Genomic DNA, 17,829 nt, shown 5'->3' on the forward strand with positions numbered 1-17,829 from the left:
GACTGCACCATTTACCTTAGTGTTCTTTGCCAAGTGAATAGTGACATCCCGTTGTCTTTAAATATTTGTGCTGTTCAGTGTGATTCTTTTACAGCATGACTGGCACTACACCTCCCTGCCACTTTTTATCTACATAGTTAAACATAAGTGGTTTATTGTATAATTTGCCTAAACATCTGCAGTACAGTTCCTGGCACACGGCAAATAATTATGTGAAAGATGGCTATCAAAACAAAGAGTAAGAGAGAAAGCTGCACAAACAAGTAAATGATTAGAAGTTCAGCCATTTGATACAAGAAAAATAGAAGAGGCATCTTTCAATTATTATTTCACAAGAAATCATTTCCTCCTGTAAAAAGTCATTTGTTTAGCTGTTTTTCCAACCACACCACATTGCATCAAAACCACTTAATTCACTTGCTATTTACAAATAACACTGTATGTGAAAGCCAGGATTTATAAATATTGGTGAACCCTTGTTTTAATCGAGAAGCTTCCCTAGACCAACATCTTCAAATGATGCAGGCTTCACAGAATTTCTGCCAGGCTGAAATTCAATTACTTGAAATAGACATAACTCAGAAAAAGACCACTGAAATTGTAAATACAAAGCGCTTGAAATAACAGCTTTTTAAAAATTACTTCCTGCCTTACAAAGAACTGAATCTACAGCTAAATCTTAGCATTAAGATGAGCTCATTATGCACAAACCTCTCTTTCCTCCATATAACTATAGAGAGAGGAGCAGCAGACCTTTTTGTTGTTCATTTACTTTTAGGATAAAAAATAATTTTCAGTCTTAGACTCCTTAGCTTCTCAAGAGTGAAAAAAAAAAAAAAGAAAGCAGTGATAAGATCTGCATGCTTTATGGAGTTCAGAGTTTTATGGTTGGTTTTAGTCACATGTAGGGGATGACAATATTTGTGGTTCTGCCTTCAGAATAGGTCTTTTGATGCACTAGAACATCAGTTTGGTATTTTTCAACATATATCACACTGCTGTTGTATATAAATCTACCAGCAAAGTTTTCTTGTGTTTAGGTCTAATATTTATTTAGTCCTGCTTGCTAAGTTGTTTAAGTTCAGAAGAAGTGCTAGAATGAACAAAACTTCTGAAAGGTTATCACATTATCAGCTTTATGAGTCTCCCTCTGCAGTACCAGCTCCTAATGAGAAGGTTTTATGCTAATTTATGAAAGCCTCAGAACTATTGAGGAGAACACTGCTGACCTGTAGCAGGCAAACTTATTTCATCTATAATACATAAAAGATCAGAATTTCCTATTGCAGAAACTATGCCAAGTATGCAGCTGGGAATAGAAAACTAGCTGACTAATGTGTTGTTAAAAGACAACTAACTTAAACTTCCAAAAGTAGTTTAATTAGAGATTAAAATTATTAGGCTGTGATAAAAAACGGTTATTAACCTGAACTTAAAAGACATTTATAAAGAGATGAAACTAAGATAATTGCCCTTGTAGCAAAACCTTGAGATTCTGAAGCATAATTTCTGTTTCACTGCTTAGTTCATCTTGTCTTTGGTCAGAAAACATGTTGCTACCTACAGCTGTCAAATTGAGCAAATTATCAAATACAAAGACTAGCCTGAGACATGGTCAGTGAAATTGAAAAGTGGATAGATGGTGGCCAATATAATAGCTTTGACAAAAGTATTTCAGATATAAAGAAAATAGCTTTTCACATTTTCTTTCTGGATTTAATCAGTACCAACATAGTTTGATATTATAATAGTTATTGAAAACAACTTAGAAGATACCCTCATATTTAAGAATAATGTTTAACCAACAGAGATTAGGGTGAACATTATGGGGTAAATGCATGCAGTTTGCAGCAAAGCTTTTCTGATACTAGTAGCAATCAGAATCAGCGTAGCAGAGAAAGATAGGCCTTGGGTATTTCACTGTCCTCAGCAAACCATAAACTTGTAAAAGAAGCAAATGTATCTTAACTGGTGCATCTTTGTAAAATGTCCTCACTTTAGAAGTAACTGCTTGTTGGATTTCACAACAGGTGCAAGGAGCAAAATGGTGGCAACAGATTAGGTTTACAGGCAGTGCTAGAGGAAAACAATGCTGTGATTGCAAATACATAAGGGAATTTTTTGCCAGTTTCTAATTTGTTAGAAGAATTCATTGCTAACTTGTTTTCTGTATTAATACCAAAATATAGTGACACTTCAAGTCTGCTAGAGCAATTTATTAAAAACTGCACTTTTAAACTGGGACACTTGTCAAATGCAACAGATTGAATAGCTGACATTTCCCAACTTTAACCTCTAAAATACAGACGTGCAAACAAGTTTACTTCAGCATAATTCTATATCCATACCAAAATGGTCTCTGACATTGTCTGTAATGTAATTTTTTTTCAGTACCAAGGAAGTTTGTATTTGCTAGGAAGCTTGTTTGCTCAATGACTTTTTTTTTTTGAAGAGCTTTAAACCTTGTTCAGCATTTTTATAAACTCTAAGTCACCCCAACTGTGGTTCAGGAAAACAAGCTACTTATAATTGATGTTTTCAACATGAATCTTAAGCAGCAAAGACCCCTTAACATGACCTTCCTGAGTTATAATATATCAAGATGGTGATACATTACACAGGTAAGTGACATATATGTGTATATAAACACTATAAATATATATACAGTGCACCAACTAGGGTCAAAAATCTTTTGCAGCTATCACTGTCAGTTATGGTAGAAGCAAAATGATCAGGATTCACTAACAGAGAACTGGATCTGCCAAACATTAAAATAAAGTCTGACACAATAGGTGCGCTTTTACTGCTTTCATTTTTAATAGTGCAAAAAAAAAAAGTCAGTAGTTTACTATTTTAAAATACTCCTAATTCTAAAAATATTTCCATTTGGAACCAAAAAATGCAGTATCTGTTTTTTTGCTAAAAACATCAGTTAAAATATTTGAGGCCAAATAAATTACTATAACATTTTTGTGGAACTGAATTATAAAACTAGTACTCGTTTATACAACCTTAAGAAAAAAAAAATCTTTAAGAGATCCTTTGCCTTTATAGAAGAGCATATGGGCAGTGTGTATAAACCAAATATAGCAAGTCCATTTGGAGCTCAAGCTGTACAAAAGTCAATATGTGCTAGTAATTCTCTGTGCTGGCTTGTTGGATACTGCACTTTACATCTTGGACACTCAAGAAAACTTTCATCAAGAATGCTTGAATGTTTCAGGGGAGGACTTCTGTCATACATGGTCAGCTTTTCCAACACAGCTTGCAAATCTTCTTGTAGTTCCTTACATCCAGATTCCTGGAGATTCTGGAAAAGGAGAAGTTTTAGTGTAAGATTAGGGCACTGATCAAATACTGTAGGAAAAAATACTAAGACTTGATGGCACACAAACCTTGTGTGTGTTACAGCACTAAAAGTAGAATTTTAAGGATGGCTGAATGCAGTGCTGCTACTTGTGCTAATAACAGAGCCTGTTTTACAATTCGAACACCACATTTAACTCAGATTGCAGGTAGCTTTTCTGCAGACTATTTAAGACAGGTTTCCTGCAGTGCCTGACTGGGAATCCTTCCCCAACCATCTTCCTAGCCACTCACACACCATCTTTCCTTAATAAAATGGTGCCTCAGTCCCCTCTAGGTAGGATGCTGCCTAGTTACCTTCTCAAAAACTCTGCTGTGATTTTATCTTCTCCTCCTGATCCCATGTGTGCAGTTTCCATGTGTGAAGGCTGTCCTTAACTGTAAAAGGCACCCAGTTGTCTATTTGGCAGCTTCTCCTTCAGCTTCTTAGCATAGAGAAACTCAAAGCTGTAACTTTCCTGCTCTGCCTGAACTGCTCTGCTCCCAGCAGACAGAAGGGTTTCCAGTGGCTTCCCTTGGCAGCAGCAGCAACAAGCAGAGCGCTCCCAGGAGCAACACATGAATGTGTTCAGTATCTCAGAATTCATTCCATTCCCTTCTTCATTTGAGGAAATACTTCAAAGTTATGTACAACTAAGAGGGAGAGCAGTCTGGCAGAGTCACAAAAAATTCATCTCATCTGCAGCTTGTTACGAGCTTTTGGATTTGTCTTCTCTGTAAGAAGCACACCAGCCCCAGACCTGATCTAATGAAGGACATAAGTATCTGATTTCCATTTTGAACCTCATTCAGGTTTAGAAATGCAATTTTGACAATCCTATTCAGCTATTGCCTAATCTTACAAGATACCTTATTTTAGAGTACCAGAAGCACCAACAGTCAAAATGCATTTCTGCTCAAGTCCAGGACAATCCTGGATGCAACAGACTGCAACAGATGAATGGCTTGCTTAATACTTGATCCTTCCCTACAAATCATTTCTCCATTAAGTCTAGGGCTCAAATCTAGGTGGCTTTCTTCGGGCTTATCTAATAAGCAGCAAACAGACCATGGCCCTCACAATACAACAAAATGTGCTTTTTCACTGTAGGAGGGAGCTTGTCTTTTTGGAAGAGAAAAATCCAGGTTTTAATGACCCACCTATCCTGTATCAAATGGAAGTGGGGGAGGAATTCAACTTCTATATTTAAGCATTGTGAGCTGTTCGCTAGCAGCAAGTCTGCACAGAAGCACACTGCAGCTTTGTCATTGTGCAACAGCAAAACTAGATACACACTGTGATACAAAATACAGTTACGTACCCTGCTCAGGAACCTGGCTATTCTGGATCTCCTTCTGCAGTACTAGTTCTCCACTGTAGAGAAAAATCATGCCTAGCTAACTGGCATGGGGCTCTGCACCTTGGATGTAAGCGCTGTAAGGTTCCGCACTTGGAGGATAGAACAGCCTACAGTGAATATCTGATGACATTAACAGAAGACTCACTACACTTCTATAAGATTCCAAAGTGAAAATATGTACATTTATGCAAAATCTCTGACTAAATTCACCTGCAAGCTATTCAGTACATACCAGAGGTTCCAGACGGGTTATTTGCTCCCTGGCCTTCTGTAGCTCCTTAAGGACTTTATTTAACTGATGCTGCAAGTTCTGGTGATCAAGCTTTTCATTCTCAAGCTCTGTGGTGCATATCTGGATCTGGCAACCCCCCAAAGGGAAAATTAAAGAATTAAAGTCAGAATTATTAAGAATTGACAGTGAGGGGAGAAGGATGGGGGAGAGAGAGGAAAAAAATTTCCCCCATGTATATCTAAAATTTTATTGTGCTATCATATCCTAAAATTGGATTAAAAAAGAAAAAACACTTGTTGCTTTCAGTACAGTGGAATTCTTACATGCCTAGTTATGAAAATCTTCTCCATTAGTAGAGGTAGAGTTTTAAGTTATTTTGGTTGGAGGATGTCAAGCTGTCTTGCAATCTTAAACTGAACATTTTATAGAAAGGCACATAGTGCAAGTTCTCATTAAAAATGCCAGTTTCTATTCCAGGATCTTTCTTGTAGCAAGACAATTTGGACAGAAACTATGGGTAAAACTACACTTAAGCTTAGCAAATGAATGTAATTTTTTTTTTTTTTTTTTTTTTTTACCAATAACAATGGTTAGATCTGTAAGAATATACTTGGGGAAAAAAAAGATTAAAAAGATAGCAATGCAATTATTTGTATAACTTTGTCCAGAGTATATTACAGAACTTCAGTGAGCTGATTGATTTTAGGATGTTTCCCATACCTAATGTGGTTACGTTTCCCATACCTAATCATAGCTGAGCAAGTGATTGTGGAGAAAACAGCATCAGGTTTGATCACACCCTCTTATCTCTAAAAGGTTACAGATTTTCCCCTTGACAGATGCATCAGCATTTTTAGAAGCATCAAGAGAGTATTCACAGTTTAATATTCATGTCTAGTATTACTCTATTTCATATATTACTCATTCTTAAACTTGAAAAGTTAGTCTAGAAAGCCTTTGTACATAATACAGATTAAGTATCAGCATCATGGCGTATAATTTGGTACCTGTTGTTCCAACAAAGCTATCCTGGTGTGTTGCTCCTGCTGTTTGAGCAATGATTTATGAAGAAGTTGCACCTACAAGGCAGAAAAACATTTATAATAAAAACTTCCATATGTAACAGTTAATAAGCTTAAATAATGGAACTAAAAAGGGATGGAGGTAAACTTTTATATTCCAACACCAACAGAAAAAAATGTATGCCTGTTATGCAACAGCAAAACCCAATTCAAATATCTCCACTTCTCTGGGAAAACCCCAGGGAAACAGTGTCATTGCACTGAGCAGGGGAAATGCAGGATGATGTTATAGCTCAAAAAAAAAAAATCAAAGTAAATTAAGTGATTGCTGAGTTGCAGGCAAAAATATACACACAAAACCTATGTTTGCATTCATGGTGCCATAATGTTAAAAAAAAATACTGTTCTTAAGTAGAAGAAACAAGATTCAAAGTACTATACTATAATGGATTAAGTAAACCTAAAAAAACCAGTAAAAATATCCTCTGTTACCAGCATATATCAATTTTTATAGTGAATGCTGTTGTTCAGCTAGGGTAAAAAAACCAAAACCAACACAAAACCAAAACCTTTTAATCATTATTAACCAGTGAGAACCAGCCTATGATTAGAGAGCTAAACTGTTGTCCTGGTTTTATCCTGCTTTGGTGCCTAGTAAATTGTATTTTCATTCTTCAGACTTCAGTTCCACATTGCTTTGATATCGACCACAAACTTCTCCAAGTAGCAAGTCTATCTTATTCGTATGCCCTGAGGACAGTCCTTCAAGGAAGACTTCCCAGTTTCTGTTCCGCAGACACCTGGTCATGATTTCATGTGCAGAAGAAATAACAGATTTTTTTGTTAGCATCACGATGCTTATAGGAATATTCCAAGATGCCACTGTAGCTCTCCATGTAGGGGAACTGGCAGAGTCCTCATGGGTATTCCAAACAAAAAGAGGTAAGCACTGAATATTTTAAAATACAAACATATAGCACAAAGATGTCTTCCTCTGCTTCTCATCAGCCAGAGTGGTTAAAGTAATTGGGCGCAAAAAAAGAAGGGAAGAAGAATTAAGAACTTCACATATGAACAGAATTATTTCACTGAAGTCACAGTGCTCTCTGGGAGATGGGCAAGCCCTGTGAACAATTAGAATCTGATGCAAAAGCAACAGAACAGACCTGGCAACAGCATACACCACACCTAGTGAACAGCCTGCCTGACAGGCGCTTCTTAGGCATTATAGGGAATTACAGAACTCTGCTTGGTGGTTTCTACCATAGCTGTCTTCAAGATAGTGACAATTTAAGATCCATCCTTTCCCTTGCTTATCTGGCCATTGCTCTCTAGTGCTCAGGTGTGCCTGCATGGTTCTCATCCATAGCATCATATTAGAGAACTAATGCAAGAACTCAATCTGAATGGAAAAACAAACAAACAAAAACCCCAGCTGCGTGGCCACAGCGGTTGTCTGGGAACACAATCCAGGGACACAGCTGCTTATCCAGTAAATAGGAAGCTATAAGCCCACAGGCGTATTTGTAGCATCCAGGTGACAGCTTATATCAGTGATATTCCATACTTAGGACTGCATGATAAAATAGCCTGTATGGACTTGAATTTTTACCTTTCCTGTTCTCATTTACTATTAACCTTGAGAATTAACTAGATTAGAATCACTTAAGTATTCTTTCACTTCTCCCTCTTGTGCCCACAAGACCAGGGAAATAAGTGAACAAATAAGTTCCTTGTTTAAATGATGAAATTCCAGAAAAATTTTGGATTTTGATTCAAATCAGTATATTAAAGAAATAATTCAGTTTTAGCCACAGGACATGAGTCTAGATATATGTAAAGTACAGTTACCAGAGCGAGTGAGTGGTGGTCCATTCTGATTAAGTATGACTTTTCAGTTCTCTTGGTTCTTTGCTAATGATCTTAAACCTCCAAATGCAGCCACTTACCTGACATAAAAGATTGTCAGACTTTTTCTTTTCTTCTCTGAGCTGTCCTTTAATAGTTTCATTTTCTTGTTTTAGTTCCTGCACTTTCTCTCCTTTTATTTTATTTTCATTTTCTAGAGTCTTCATTTCAGCAACCTGTTGTGAGTGCATTAAGGCATTTAAACTCATTATTTCTTGTTGTGTTTCTTCATACTTTGTTTTGAATTCGTTAAGTTCAGATCTCAGCTGGGTTATAGTCCATCTTTCAATCTCAAGGTCGCTCTTAGCCTTTAGTAACAGCTGGTCATAATGTTGTTGCTTCTCCTCTTGTAGATAACCTTAATGAGTCAGAGATAGTAAAGTGGGAGAGAAAGAAAATCACTTAAAAATCAGAACACCAAATCCTTGACAACATTTTAAGGCAATTGATAGAAATTGACATTCTAGGCTATTACACAGCTCAGACTGGCACCAAACTTTAGTTAAAACAGCTTTCAGTACTTCCAATGCAGTACAGTCTCCTTCCCAATAGTTAGTGGAAAACTGCAACTTGGCTTGCAGACAGTATTCTGTTCTACAGCCACTTCCTTCTCCAACCCTTACAGCAGTATTACAGCCTTTGCTCCGGCTACACAAGCTCGATGACCCACACGTAGTCCTTACATAGCCTCATGACACACGGGAATCCAGGCCCAGAGGCACTAGGCTCTCACTTCCAGATTTAGGCTCCTTATCCAAGGTTCCGGCATTACTCCCTCCCCAGAGATACCTTGGGGATCTGATGGGCTCTTGTTGACCAAAGCCAGTCTGCAAAAGACAATGAATGGTCCATCTTCTTCAAATTGTATGCCATCATTTACTTCTAAATTGCAAATAAAAGGGACTAGAATAGGGGGGTTTTAATTAAAAATGCCTGTTTCTTAGCTAGTCACTGTTACTGAAACCAGAGTTTGAAAAATTATGCTTGTTGACTCAAGAAAGGTTTAGTAAGTAGGAGAAAAAAAAATAAAGAGGCAGTCTGGAGAAATTCAGTAATAATACAAAATATACCTCAAAGCAGAACAAGGAAGCAGAATTTCACAGGCTTTGCTGATTTCTGGCAGTGTAAATTTCTTGACTTTGATAGTTTTCCTATTGAAGGTTTCCCCCTAACATGTAATTTACCAGGGAAAGTTTCTTGCCTGACTGTTCTCATTCCCCTTGACTATGAGCTGAGCCTTACCTTCTCGTTAGCAATACTTCTTTATAGGGCAGTGAGATCTTCAGAGAGATACCAAGTTTTTCCCTTGGAAAAAATTATCTACTTTCAACTTGTATAGTTGGGTTCTTGGAAACTTGGATTTCTGCTACCGTCTAGCTGCTAGAAGAGGGGAACCTTGTTATACCCTTACTCCTAGTCTCCTGGCTGCTCTGACGACAAAGCCTTGACTGTAGTAACTGAGTTACATTTCCTGGTGAGCTACTTCAATCTGCCTTCCTCTAAAATACTGTTCATAGGTTTCTAAACAGCACCAAAACAAGATTACAATATTTTACTGTTTTCCATAAAGATTCAAGCAGCAATTCAGAAACCAAGCCACTGCACATGAATTACTAAGTGGTGAGTATCTGTGGGCACACTCTTACTCCAGATGATGCTAGTTCTATTTAGTGAACTTACCCTGCAGGTCAGTTGCAGCATATATGAAATTAATAATTTTATAATAAGTAAATCAAGTCACCTCTTTCTGGTTCTTCTGTTCAACATAATTTTAATTTTACTCCACATGCTGGTTGGGCACAACTCATGTCAATCTGAATGCAAGCTACTGAGAGGGTGCTCATTATTGATGAACTACATAGCACCAAAGTGAGCTAGAGGCAGCCAGATCCATATTGCGAAATGCTGTTTTGGATAGGTGCCAAAACTTACCACAGGTTTTCATGCCCTGTAAGTACTGGGCAGGTAAGTAAAGAACATGGCAGTCTTGAGTCATTTTTATAATATTTATTTTGAAAAAAAAAAAGTTTAAAAACCTGATCCACACCTAACTAATAAATCCTTAATGCTTCTCTTATGTAGGTTGAAAGTGTACTTTGAAGGATGGGAGACATACATATATTTGCCTCCACACTTTCCGCAAACAGAGAGGTTGCTAATAGAGTGTCAAAGCTGTTAAAAATCCATCTTTGAAGTAGATAAGAACATGAACTACTGTTGATCAAGTAACGTAGCTAGATAACAGGAAGCAAAGAAATTTTACTTAACCAAGTTTTACTATTAAACTAAAATGTTGAGAAGAAAGTCTTGATTTCGTGCAATTGTGCTATAATTTGTTTTCAGGAAACATATTCTATAATTATGGTTTGGGTCACTTCTGGAAAAAAATAAAGTTGATACCTTCTGAATTGAATTCTTCAGATTCTTGTTGGCGAACTAATTCTGACTTCTGTTGAAGTTCAAAGATCCTTCCAAGCAGTCCCCTGACATACGCTTCACGTTGCTGGTCATACAGTAGCCACTGTTGGTTTTTCTCAAGAGCCTTCATGAAAAGGAACATAAGAAAACCAAAAAAGCCTCTAGTAATTTATCAGATTTTAAAGGTGCTAGTCATCTTAAAAATGTTAAAAGTTACACAGTTTAAAGATAAGCTAGTTAATTCTACTGCAAATTGTAGTAATTTCTCTGTACAATAAATAAAACCCATCTTCATTTGGAAAGATAAGTCAGGTTTGCTGAGCATAAATTAAAATTGCAGCAATATTAAACACCGATTGGCTTATTTAGTGGAATGGGAAAATGACTTAAAAACAGAGGCTTTCATGAGTCATGCCCAGATTATAAATAATTAACCTTTCAATCTCAAATATAAAATAACAGATCTTGAAAATGTAATAAACTAAGACTGTATCATTGCAACAAGGTTTGTAAGAACAAGGACATAGATTTTATATCTGATCGGATCATAGACTTATTCAGGTTGGGTTGGAAGGGACCTCAGGAGGTTTCTAAAGCAACCTCAGGCTATCCCAGGCAGCATCAGCTCTTAGGTCAGACCAGGTTACTTGGGACTTCTGTTTTGTCAGCAACCACTTTGTTCTGATGTTCCAAGCAAGGTTTTTCAAAGATGACAGAAATACTGTCTTTCCTTTTTTTGAGAGTCCTTTTTAAATTTAAATTATTGTCCTGTCACAAAATAATTTTATGTATTACATTTTAGAGAGAAACATACCCTGAGCTCCCATACTACCCAAAAGCATATATGGTAATAATTCACATTCTTATGCATCTTGATACAGATCATTTATACTTGTAATGTTGTACATGAAACTTACATCTTTCAGTTGTTTTTCAACTTCATAAAGATTAGTTGGTGATCCAGTGCTGTTTGTTACAGTTTCCTGCAGACAAAAAACAGCCTCTTAGTGTTCTTTAAAACAGATGGCTGAAACAGTAAAGCTAGTCCTGTATTACTATTAATCTCACATAAATAGCATCAGAACATTTTAAAAATGGAAAACGTGCATACTTTTGCCTTTTGCATTGAGAGATCTTTATAGTCTTTTTTTTTTTTTAAAAGGGATCTAAGTTATGTAGAAAACCATTTCATAGATTTAAATTAAAATCTCCTGGAAGACACAGGAGAAAGACTACGATTTATTTATTCTATAACTCTGCAACTCATAGTTATATTAAAACATTTCCTAATAAGAATATCATGCGTCTTCTGCTGAACTACTATCTTGGAAGACCTGAAGGGTACAGGAGACCTGAAAAAACTGAGATACTTAGGGTACTATTTAAATACACAAAAAAGGTGTTTGTTCTGTTTCCATACCCTCATACACTTGACAATAAGCTAGACCTATAAGAGTTGTTGGGGAAAGCTGGAGAACTTGACAACTTCAGTGGGATAACAGGAGGGTTGTAAATATCTGGGAAACTATGCAAGCCTGTCTGGAACCAGGAACCAGGACACAGTAACTGTTTTTCTGAGACCTAATCCACAGTAAAGTGCTCAAAGTAGGAGTCAGAGTTCTTTAGACCCATCTAAAACTGAACAGCACTTACACTTTTCCATTAGCCAACACGTTTATTCACTGCACAATAGAAAGCTCTTTGAAATCGCATAGATATAAGTCAGAGGGATCTTTAAGGAAATGAAAATGTAGATTACTGCCCAAAGCCAAGCTACATTTTTCCAAAGTTTTCTTTTGTTTATTGGAACATGATTTTGAACAAGCTTTATAGCTGAAAAAATACAGGAGATCTTTGAATGCAGCTATTAAACTTTAGCACTTCCTAATAAAAATAGGATTTAGAGACACTACAATTGCTCAGATTCCTATTTCTATAAACATTAGAACTCTGTACCAGTGAAAACTCTCAAAATTGTGTTATACAATTGTTTTTTCCATTTCAGAGTATACCTGCTGCTCATATGCCACCTAGCAGTTTCAAGCAGCATTGCTAGACTTGTATCCAGGTTTTCCATGACATCGAGTCAAAACATCAGTTAAATTTTGTTGTTCTCAGTTGATAAATCAGTAAAAAATTTTTTTTAAAAATCTGATTTTAAAATAAGATATTTTGGTAGTTCATTAACAAAAATACCATGGAAATCTGTTGAATTCACATACGTTTTAAATTCTCTAACGAAGTTCAAATTCTCTTGAAGATAAACACATTACATTTAAACTGGTATTTCCCAAGATACTCCATTATTAGAAGTGACACACGTACACTATAATTGAAAATTAGTAGATTAAGAGATTTTGCTTTGTGTTGTCTAAAGCTGGATTTCTAGAGATTGCTCAACTTCCCTATAGAGCATGTGGAACCAGCACCACGTGCAGGTCAAAAGCTGGAAAAGACTTGTAGGCACCTCTTTTGGGCACCAGCTTCCCTGTGCCCCTTATTGAGATATTACTGCGTTTTCCATCAGAACATGGCAGGGGTGGAAAAACAACTGTAGAAATACACTTGTAAAAGCTGCAAAGTACTCAGCACCGTACCTATTAACCAATTTAAATGGGAGAAGCAACTCATTATTTCTGTCCTATCTTCTGTCACATTGAAGTATTTACCATGTGTGATGCCATGTAAAGTACAGGGGACTAGTTTTAACAACCAAGGAGCAAATAAAGATTCCTAAGAGCAGGAAGCAGAAAGATACTCTCAGAGACCAAAAGGGACCTTTAAAGGTCCACCTAGTCCAACCCCCCTGCAGTGAGCAGGCACACCTTCAACTAGATGAGGTTGCTCAGAGCCCTGCCCTACCTGGCCTTGAATGTTTCCAGGGATGGGGCATCTACCACCTCTCTGGGTAACCTGTGCCAGTGTTTCACCACCCTCACAGTAACAAATTTCTTCTTTATATCTAGTCTGAATCTCCCCTCTTTTAGTTTAAAACCATTACCCCCTGTCCTAACGCTACAGGCCCTGATAAAAAGTCAGTTCCCATCTTTCTTGTAGGCCCCCTTTAAGTACTGAAAGGCCACAATAAGGTCTCCCCAGAGTCTTCTCCAGGCTGAACAACCCCAACCCTCTCAGCCTGTCCTTATAGGAGAGGTGCTACAGCCCTCAGATCATTTTTGTGGCCCTCCTCTGGCCCTGCTCCAACCGGTCCATGTCTTCCCTATGCTGAGGGCTTCCAAGCTGGATGCAGTACGCCAGATGGGGTCTCACCAGAGCACAGGGGCAGAATCATCTCCCTTGACCTACTGGCCATACTTTTGATGCAGCCCAGGATACAGTTGGCCTTCTGGGCTGTAAGCCCACATTGCCGGCTCATGTCCAGCTTTTCACCCTCTAGTACCCCCGAGTCCTTCTCTGCAGGGCTGCTCTCAATCCCTTCATCCCTCAGCCTGTACCGATACCAGGGGTTGCCCTGACCCAGGTGCAGGACCTTCCGTTTGGCCTTGTTGAACCTCATGAGTTCACACAGGCCCACTTCTCAAGCTTGTCCAGGTCCCTCGGGATGGCATCCCATCCCTCAGGTGTGTCAATTACACCACTCAGCTTGATTTCATCTCCAAACTTGCTGAGGGTGCACTTGATCCAACTATGTAATGGATGAAGATATTAAACAGTACTGGTCCCAATACAGACCTCTGAGGGACACCACTTGTCACTGATCTACATCTGGACATTTTACCACTGACCACTACCCTCTAGATGCAACCATCCAACCAATTCATCATCCACTGAATAGTCCATCCATCAAATCCATATGTCTCTAATTTAAAGAGAAAGATGTGGGTGGACTGTGTCAAAGGCCTCACAGAAGTCCAGATAGATGACATCAGCAGCTCTTCCCTTGTCCACTGATGCAGTCACTTCATCATAGAAGGCTACTAGGTTGGTCAGGCAGGACTTGCCCTTGGTAAAGCCATGCTGGCTGTCTCAGATCACCTCGAGGTCCTCCATGTACCTTAGCACAGCTTCTAGGATGATCCGTTCCACAATCTCCCCAGGCACAGAGGTGAGGCCAACAGGTCATTAGTTCCCAGGGTCTTCCTTTAGGTCCTTTTAGAAGATGGATGCAATGTTTCCCTCTTTCCAGTCACCAGGGTCTTCACCCGACTGCCATGACTTTTCAAATACCATGGAGAGTGGCTTGGCAACTACATCAACCAATTCCCTCAGGACTCTGAGATGCATCTTGTCAGGTCCCATGGACTTATGCACTTGCAGGTTCCTCAGGTGGTCACAAACCAGATGTTCTCTTGCAATGGGAGGGACTTTGCTCCCCCAGTCCCCATCTTGCGGTCCATCCACTCAAGAGGTGTGTGAAGAGAGGCTGCCAGTGAAGACTGAGGCAAAAGAGTTGTTGACTACCTCAGCCTTCTCATCTCGTTCATCACGGGGCAGGGGTGGTACGCTTTCTTATTCTTTCCATCCCTTGCCAAGTTCAGCTCCAGCCATGCCTTGGCCTCCCTGACCCCATCCCTATACAACCAGGGAACATCCCTGTGCTCCTCCCAGGATACCTGTCCCTGCTTCCACTGCCTCTGTATTTCCTTCTTGCCCTTTAGTTTGCCCAGCAGGTCTCAGCTCAGCCATGCCAGTCACTTGCCTTCCTTTCCCAATTTCTTACACCTGGGGACTGAGAATTCTTGCTCTCTATGAAAAGTGTCCTTAAAGACCTGCCAGTTCTGTTCTGCTCCCTTGTCCCTGATGGCAGTTTCCGAGGGGGTCCTACTGACTAACTCCTTGAAAAGCTGCGATTTTGCTTTCCTGAAATTCAGAGTCCTGACTTTACTCATTCCCTCACCCTACATCCCTCAGGACTGCAAACTCCACCAGTGTGTGATCGCTGCAGCCCAGGCTGCCTCCAATCTTGATGTCACCCATTAGCTCATTGTTGAAGCTGAATTAGGTGAGGAGCTTAGTTTGTCTTTATTAATGCCCTGCGTCTCTTACTGCTGCCCTCTCGGTCCATTTAATTCCTGAGCATACAAACCTGCAAAGGGCATAATATCTGCTTAAGCAACAGTGGATTTCTACATGTAGTACCACTAGTCATACCACCTGCATGTGAACTTGAAAAAGGCACCTTGCAGTACAGCATTAGAGTTCCCTCCCCAGCCACACTGCCTGAAGTTGTGCTCCCTGGCTGTTCTTCATTTAGCATTCAATCTGGATATCATCTCTCTTCATACAAGCTGCATTGCATGCTGAAATATTCCTTTAAGAAGTTTAAAAATCCATCCTATTTTATAACAGAAATTGGTGTTTAGTGGGCACCAAACTGTAATTACAATGTTCCTTCAGTGCTTACCTGGTATGCCTGAAAAGCACCGGCTCTGTTTTCAAGCTCAGAACATTTTGCAGTAACAGTGGACAAACTGCATTTTAACTGGTTAATTTCTTCTGACAGAGACTGAAGTAACTGTTCTCTCCTTTCTGCTTCCTTTGTCTTTTCCTGTAGTTGACATTGTAACAAGGAGACTTCACTATTCTTGTTTTTAGATTTAAGCTTGTCTTTCAGGTTTTGAATTTCTTTGTCCTTCTCTCCAAGAAGATGGTTGTATTTTTCTTGTTCTTTTTCAAGGGAAAGTATTTTCTAAATGAAACAGAATAAAAAAGTGACACAAATGAGTAAGTGGCAGTGTATGCAACAAATGCACTAGCAAGTTTCCAACAGTGAGAAGTTACTTTGAAAGGTTGTCTCTTAGCCTTTAATTAGCTGAGAATATTACTTTTTACTCCAACAATACTACAGTGATCATCTGAAATATTTCAAGTGATAGTAAAAACAGTCTGAAGTAGATGAAACAAGGAAAGAATACAAAGAACCACATTTCACAGACTTAGTAGGTACTCAGTTTTGATTATGAACACAGATCACTACAACAGATGAACCTTAGAACAGAAGCAGTACAAGAACTCGTGAACACTTCCAGTGAAGAGGTTGGTGATACATTTCTTAAGGTTAGCCAGCATATTTAGTAGCTTTTGAGAAACAGCAAAGCCTTCTTGCAAACTAAGTTACAGTAAGTGAAGTTACAGAAGAGCTATAGCAAAGCATTCAGGAGAAGGACCCTATTTTCCAAATTATCTGGCCTTTTAGTTTCAGAATGTGCTTTAGTAGATATTTTCAACAGGCACTCTCTTTTCAGTAGGCCTCCAGCACAAGTAATTATTACATAGCATTAGTACTGCATTTGAGATATGTTAGAGCTCTAGGTAAGCTTCTGTTATGATAGCATTTCATTTTCCATGAGAAAGGTTGATGGTGAAACCCTACATGTTGATATTAAGTCATTAGAAGATGACAGGGAAACTGAAAGAAATTGAATTTGAGGCACCCTCATTTAGGAACTGGTTGAAGACCACATGATGCTCACTAGAATTAAAATGTGTATACCAAGCAGTACGTGGTATATCTAAACATGCCTGTGATTTTCCACCTGTTAACTAGGAACCCAATATTAAGTAATTAACAACGAACAAGCAGCAAGCTCCACCAGACACAGCAAATACACTAAAGAATTTAGCAACAACAGTACATGAGCTGTCTAGCCATAGCTGGTACGTGGGTTAGCACTTCTCAACTCATGTTGTAGCACAATATTGACATGTGAAAAGCCTTACTGTCAAAATAAATAGCCTAGAAATATTAGCATGCCTAGTCTCCATTAGCTGTATCCTTTGAAATAGTCCATTTCAAGTTTCACAGTCCTTCTGAGAAGCCTGACAGTATGTGACTTAGTCACACACTGTCTTGAACTTCTTTCTCTGCAACCACACACTTACTTTGAATGGACTACAAGGCATAGAAATTGCATTGTCTTACTTTCTGCTCTTTGGTTGTAATGGAAGAATAATGTGGTGAACTGATTACAGTTTTATTTACCTGTAGCTGAGTGGGAGCTTGAGAATATAGTACAAACACATCCTAAGCAGTTTTTGGCATGTTCTTATGCAACTGTTTGCAAACATAATGTTGTTTGCAGGAAATGCTCAAAATAATTCTCTAGGACCGACTGTTCCAAATACTTGGACATGTGAGGACAGGTCTTACAGAGTAGTTGGCACCTCTGGCCTCAATACAAAAGTCGTTGTATTTAACAGCCTTGCCAGATGATTGTAATTTAATTACTGCAGTCATCATTGAAAAATATTTGAGAACAGAAATGTCAAACAGTTGTGACATCAAGAGAAACTTTCAAGAGGAAAGATTGGCACCTTGCTCACAAAGCCGGACACATTCACACCCGCGTTAAGTGGGCACAGTTAGGACACCACAAACATCCCCCTCACCTCCAGGAGCCCGTTCCTCTCCCGATCAGTCACTCTGCTTTTCCCTTTCGCGACCTCCTCCGCCGAGTTCCTCTGGGCCGCCTTCCCCTGCTTACGCCTCTCGAGATCAGCCTCAGGCCTGGAGCCGCCCGCCTTCAGGCCCCACTTCCCAATAATTATATCTTTGGCGCTCTTGGAATTCATCTTTAAGCAC

General features: G+C 38.8%; 1 protein-coding gene across 1 annotated transcript; it reads right to left on the reverse strand.

Annotated features, from left to right (window-relative positions):
* Positions 1-3,106: 3,106 nt before the first annotated feature.
* On the reverse strand, positions 3,107-17,819 carry CEP55 (centrosomal protein 55). The gene is made up of 8 exons (XM_010169333.1): positions 17,637-17,819; positions 15,652-15,936; positions 11,204-11,269; positions 10,269-10,410; positions 7,910-8,226; positions 5,946-6,017; positions 4,939-5,064; positions 3,107-3,310 (listed from the first exon to the last, which is right to left on the reverse strand). Exons 1-8 carry the CDS (start codon positions 17,817-17,819, stop codon positions 3,107-3,109), a joined length of 1,395 nt encoding a protein of 464 aa, XP_010167635.1.
* Positions 17,820-17,829: the final 10 nt, after the last annotated feature.

Source organism: Antrostomus carolinensis, unplaced genomic scaffold, assembly GCF_000700745.2.
Source record: "Antrostomus carolinensis isolate BGI_N321 unplaced genomic scaffold, ASM70074v2 scaffold7286, whole genome shotgun sequence".
NCBI classification, from domain to species: domain Eukaryota; kingdom Metazoa; phylum Chordata; class Aves; order Caprimulgiformes; family Caprimulgidae; genus Antrostomus; species Antrostomus carolinensis.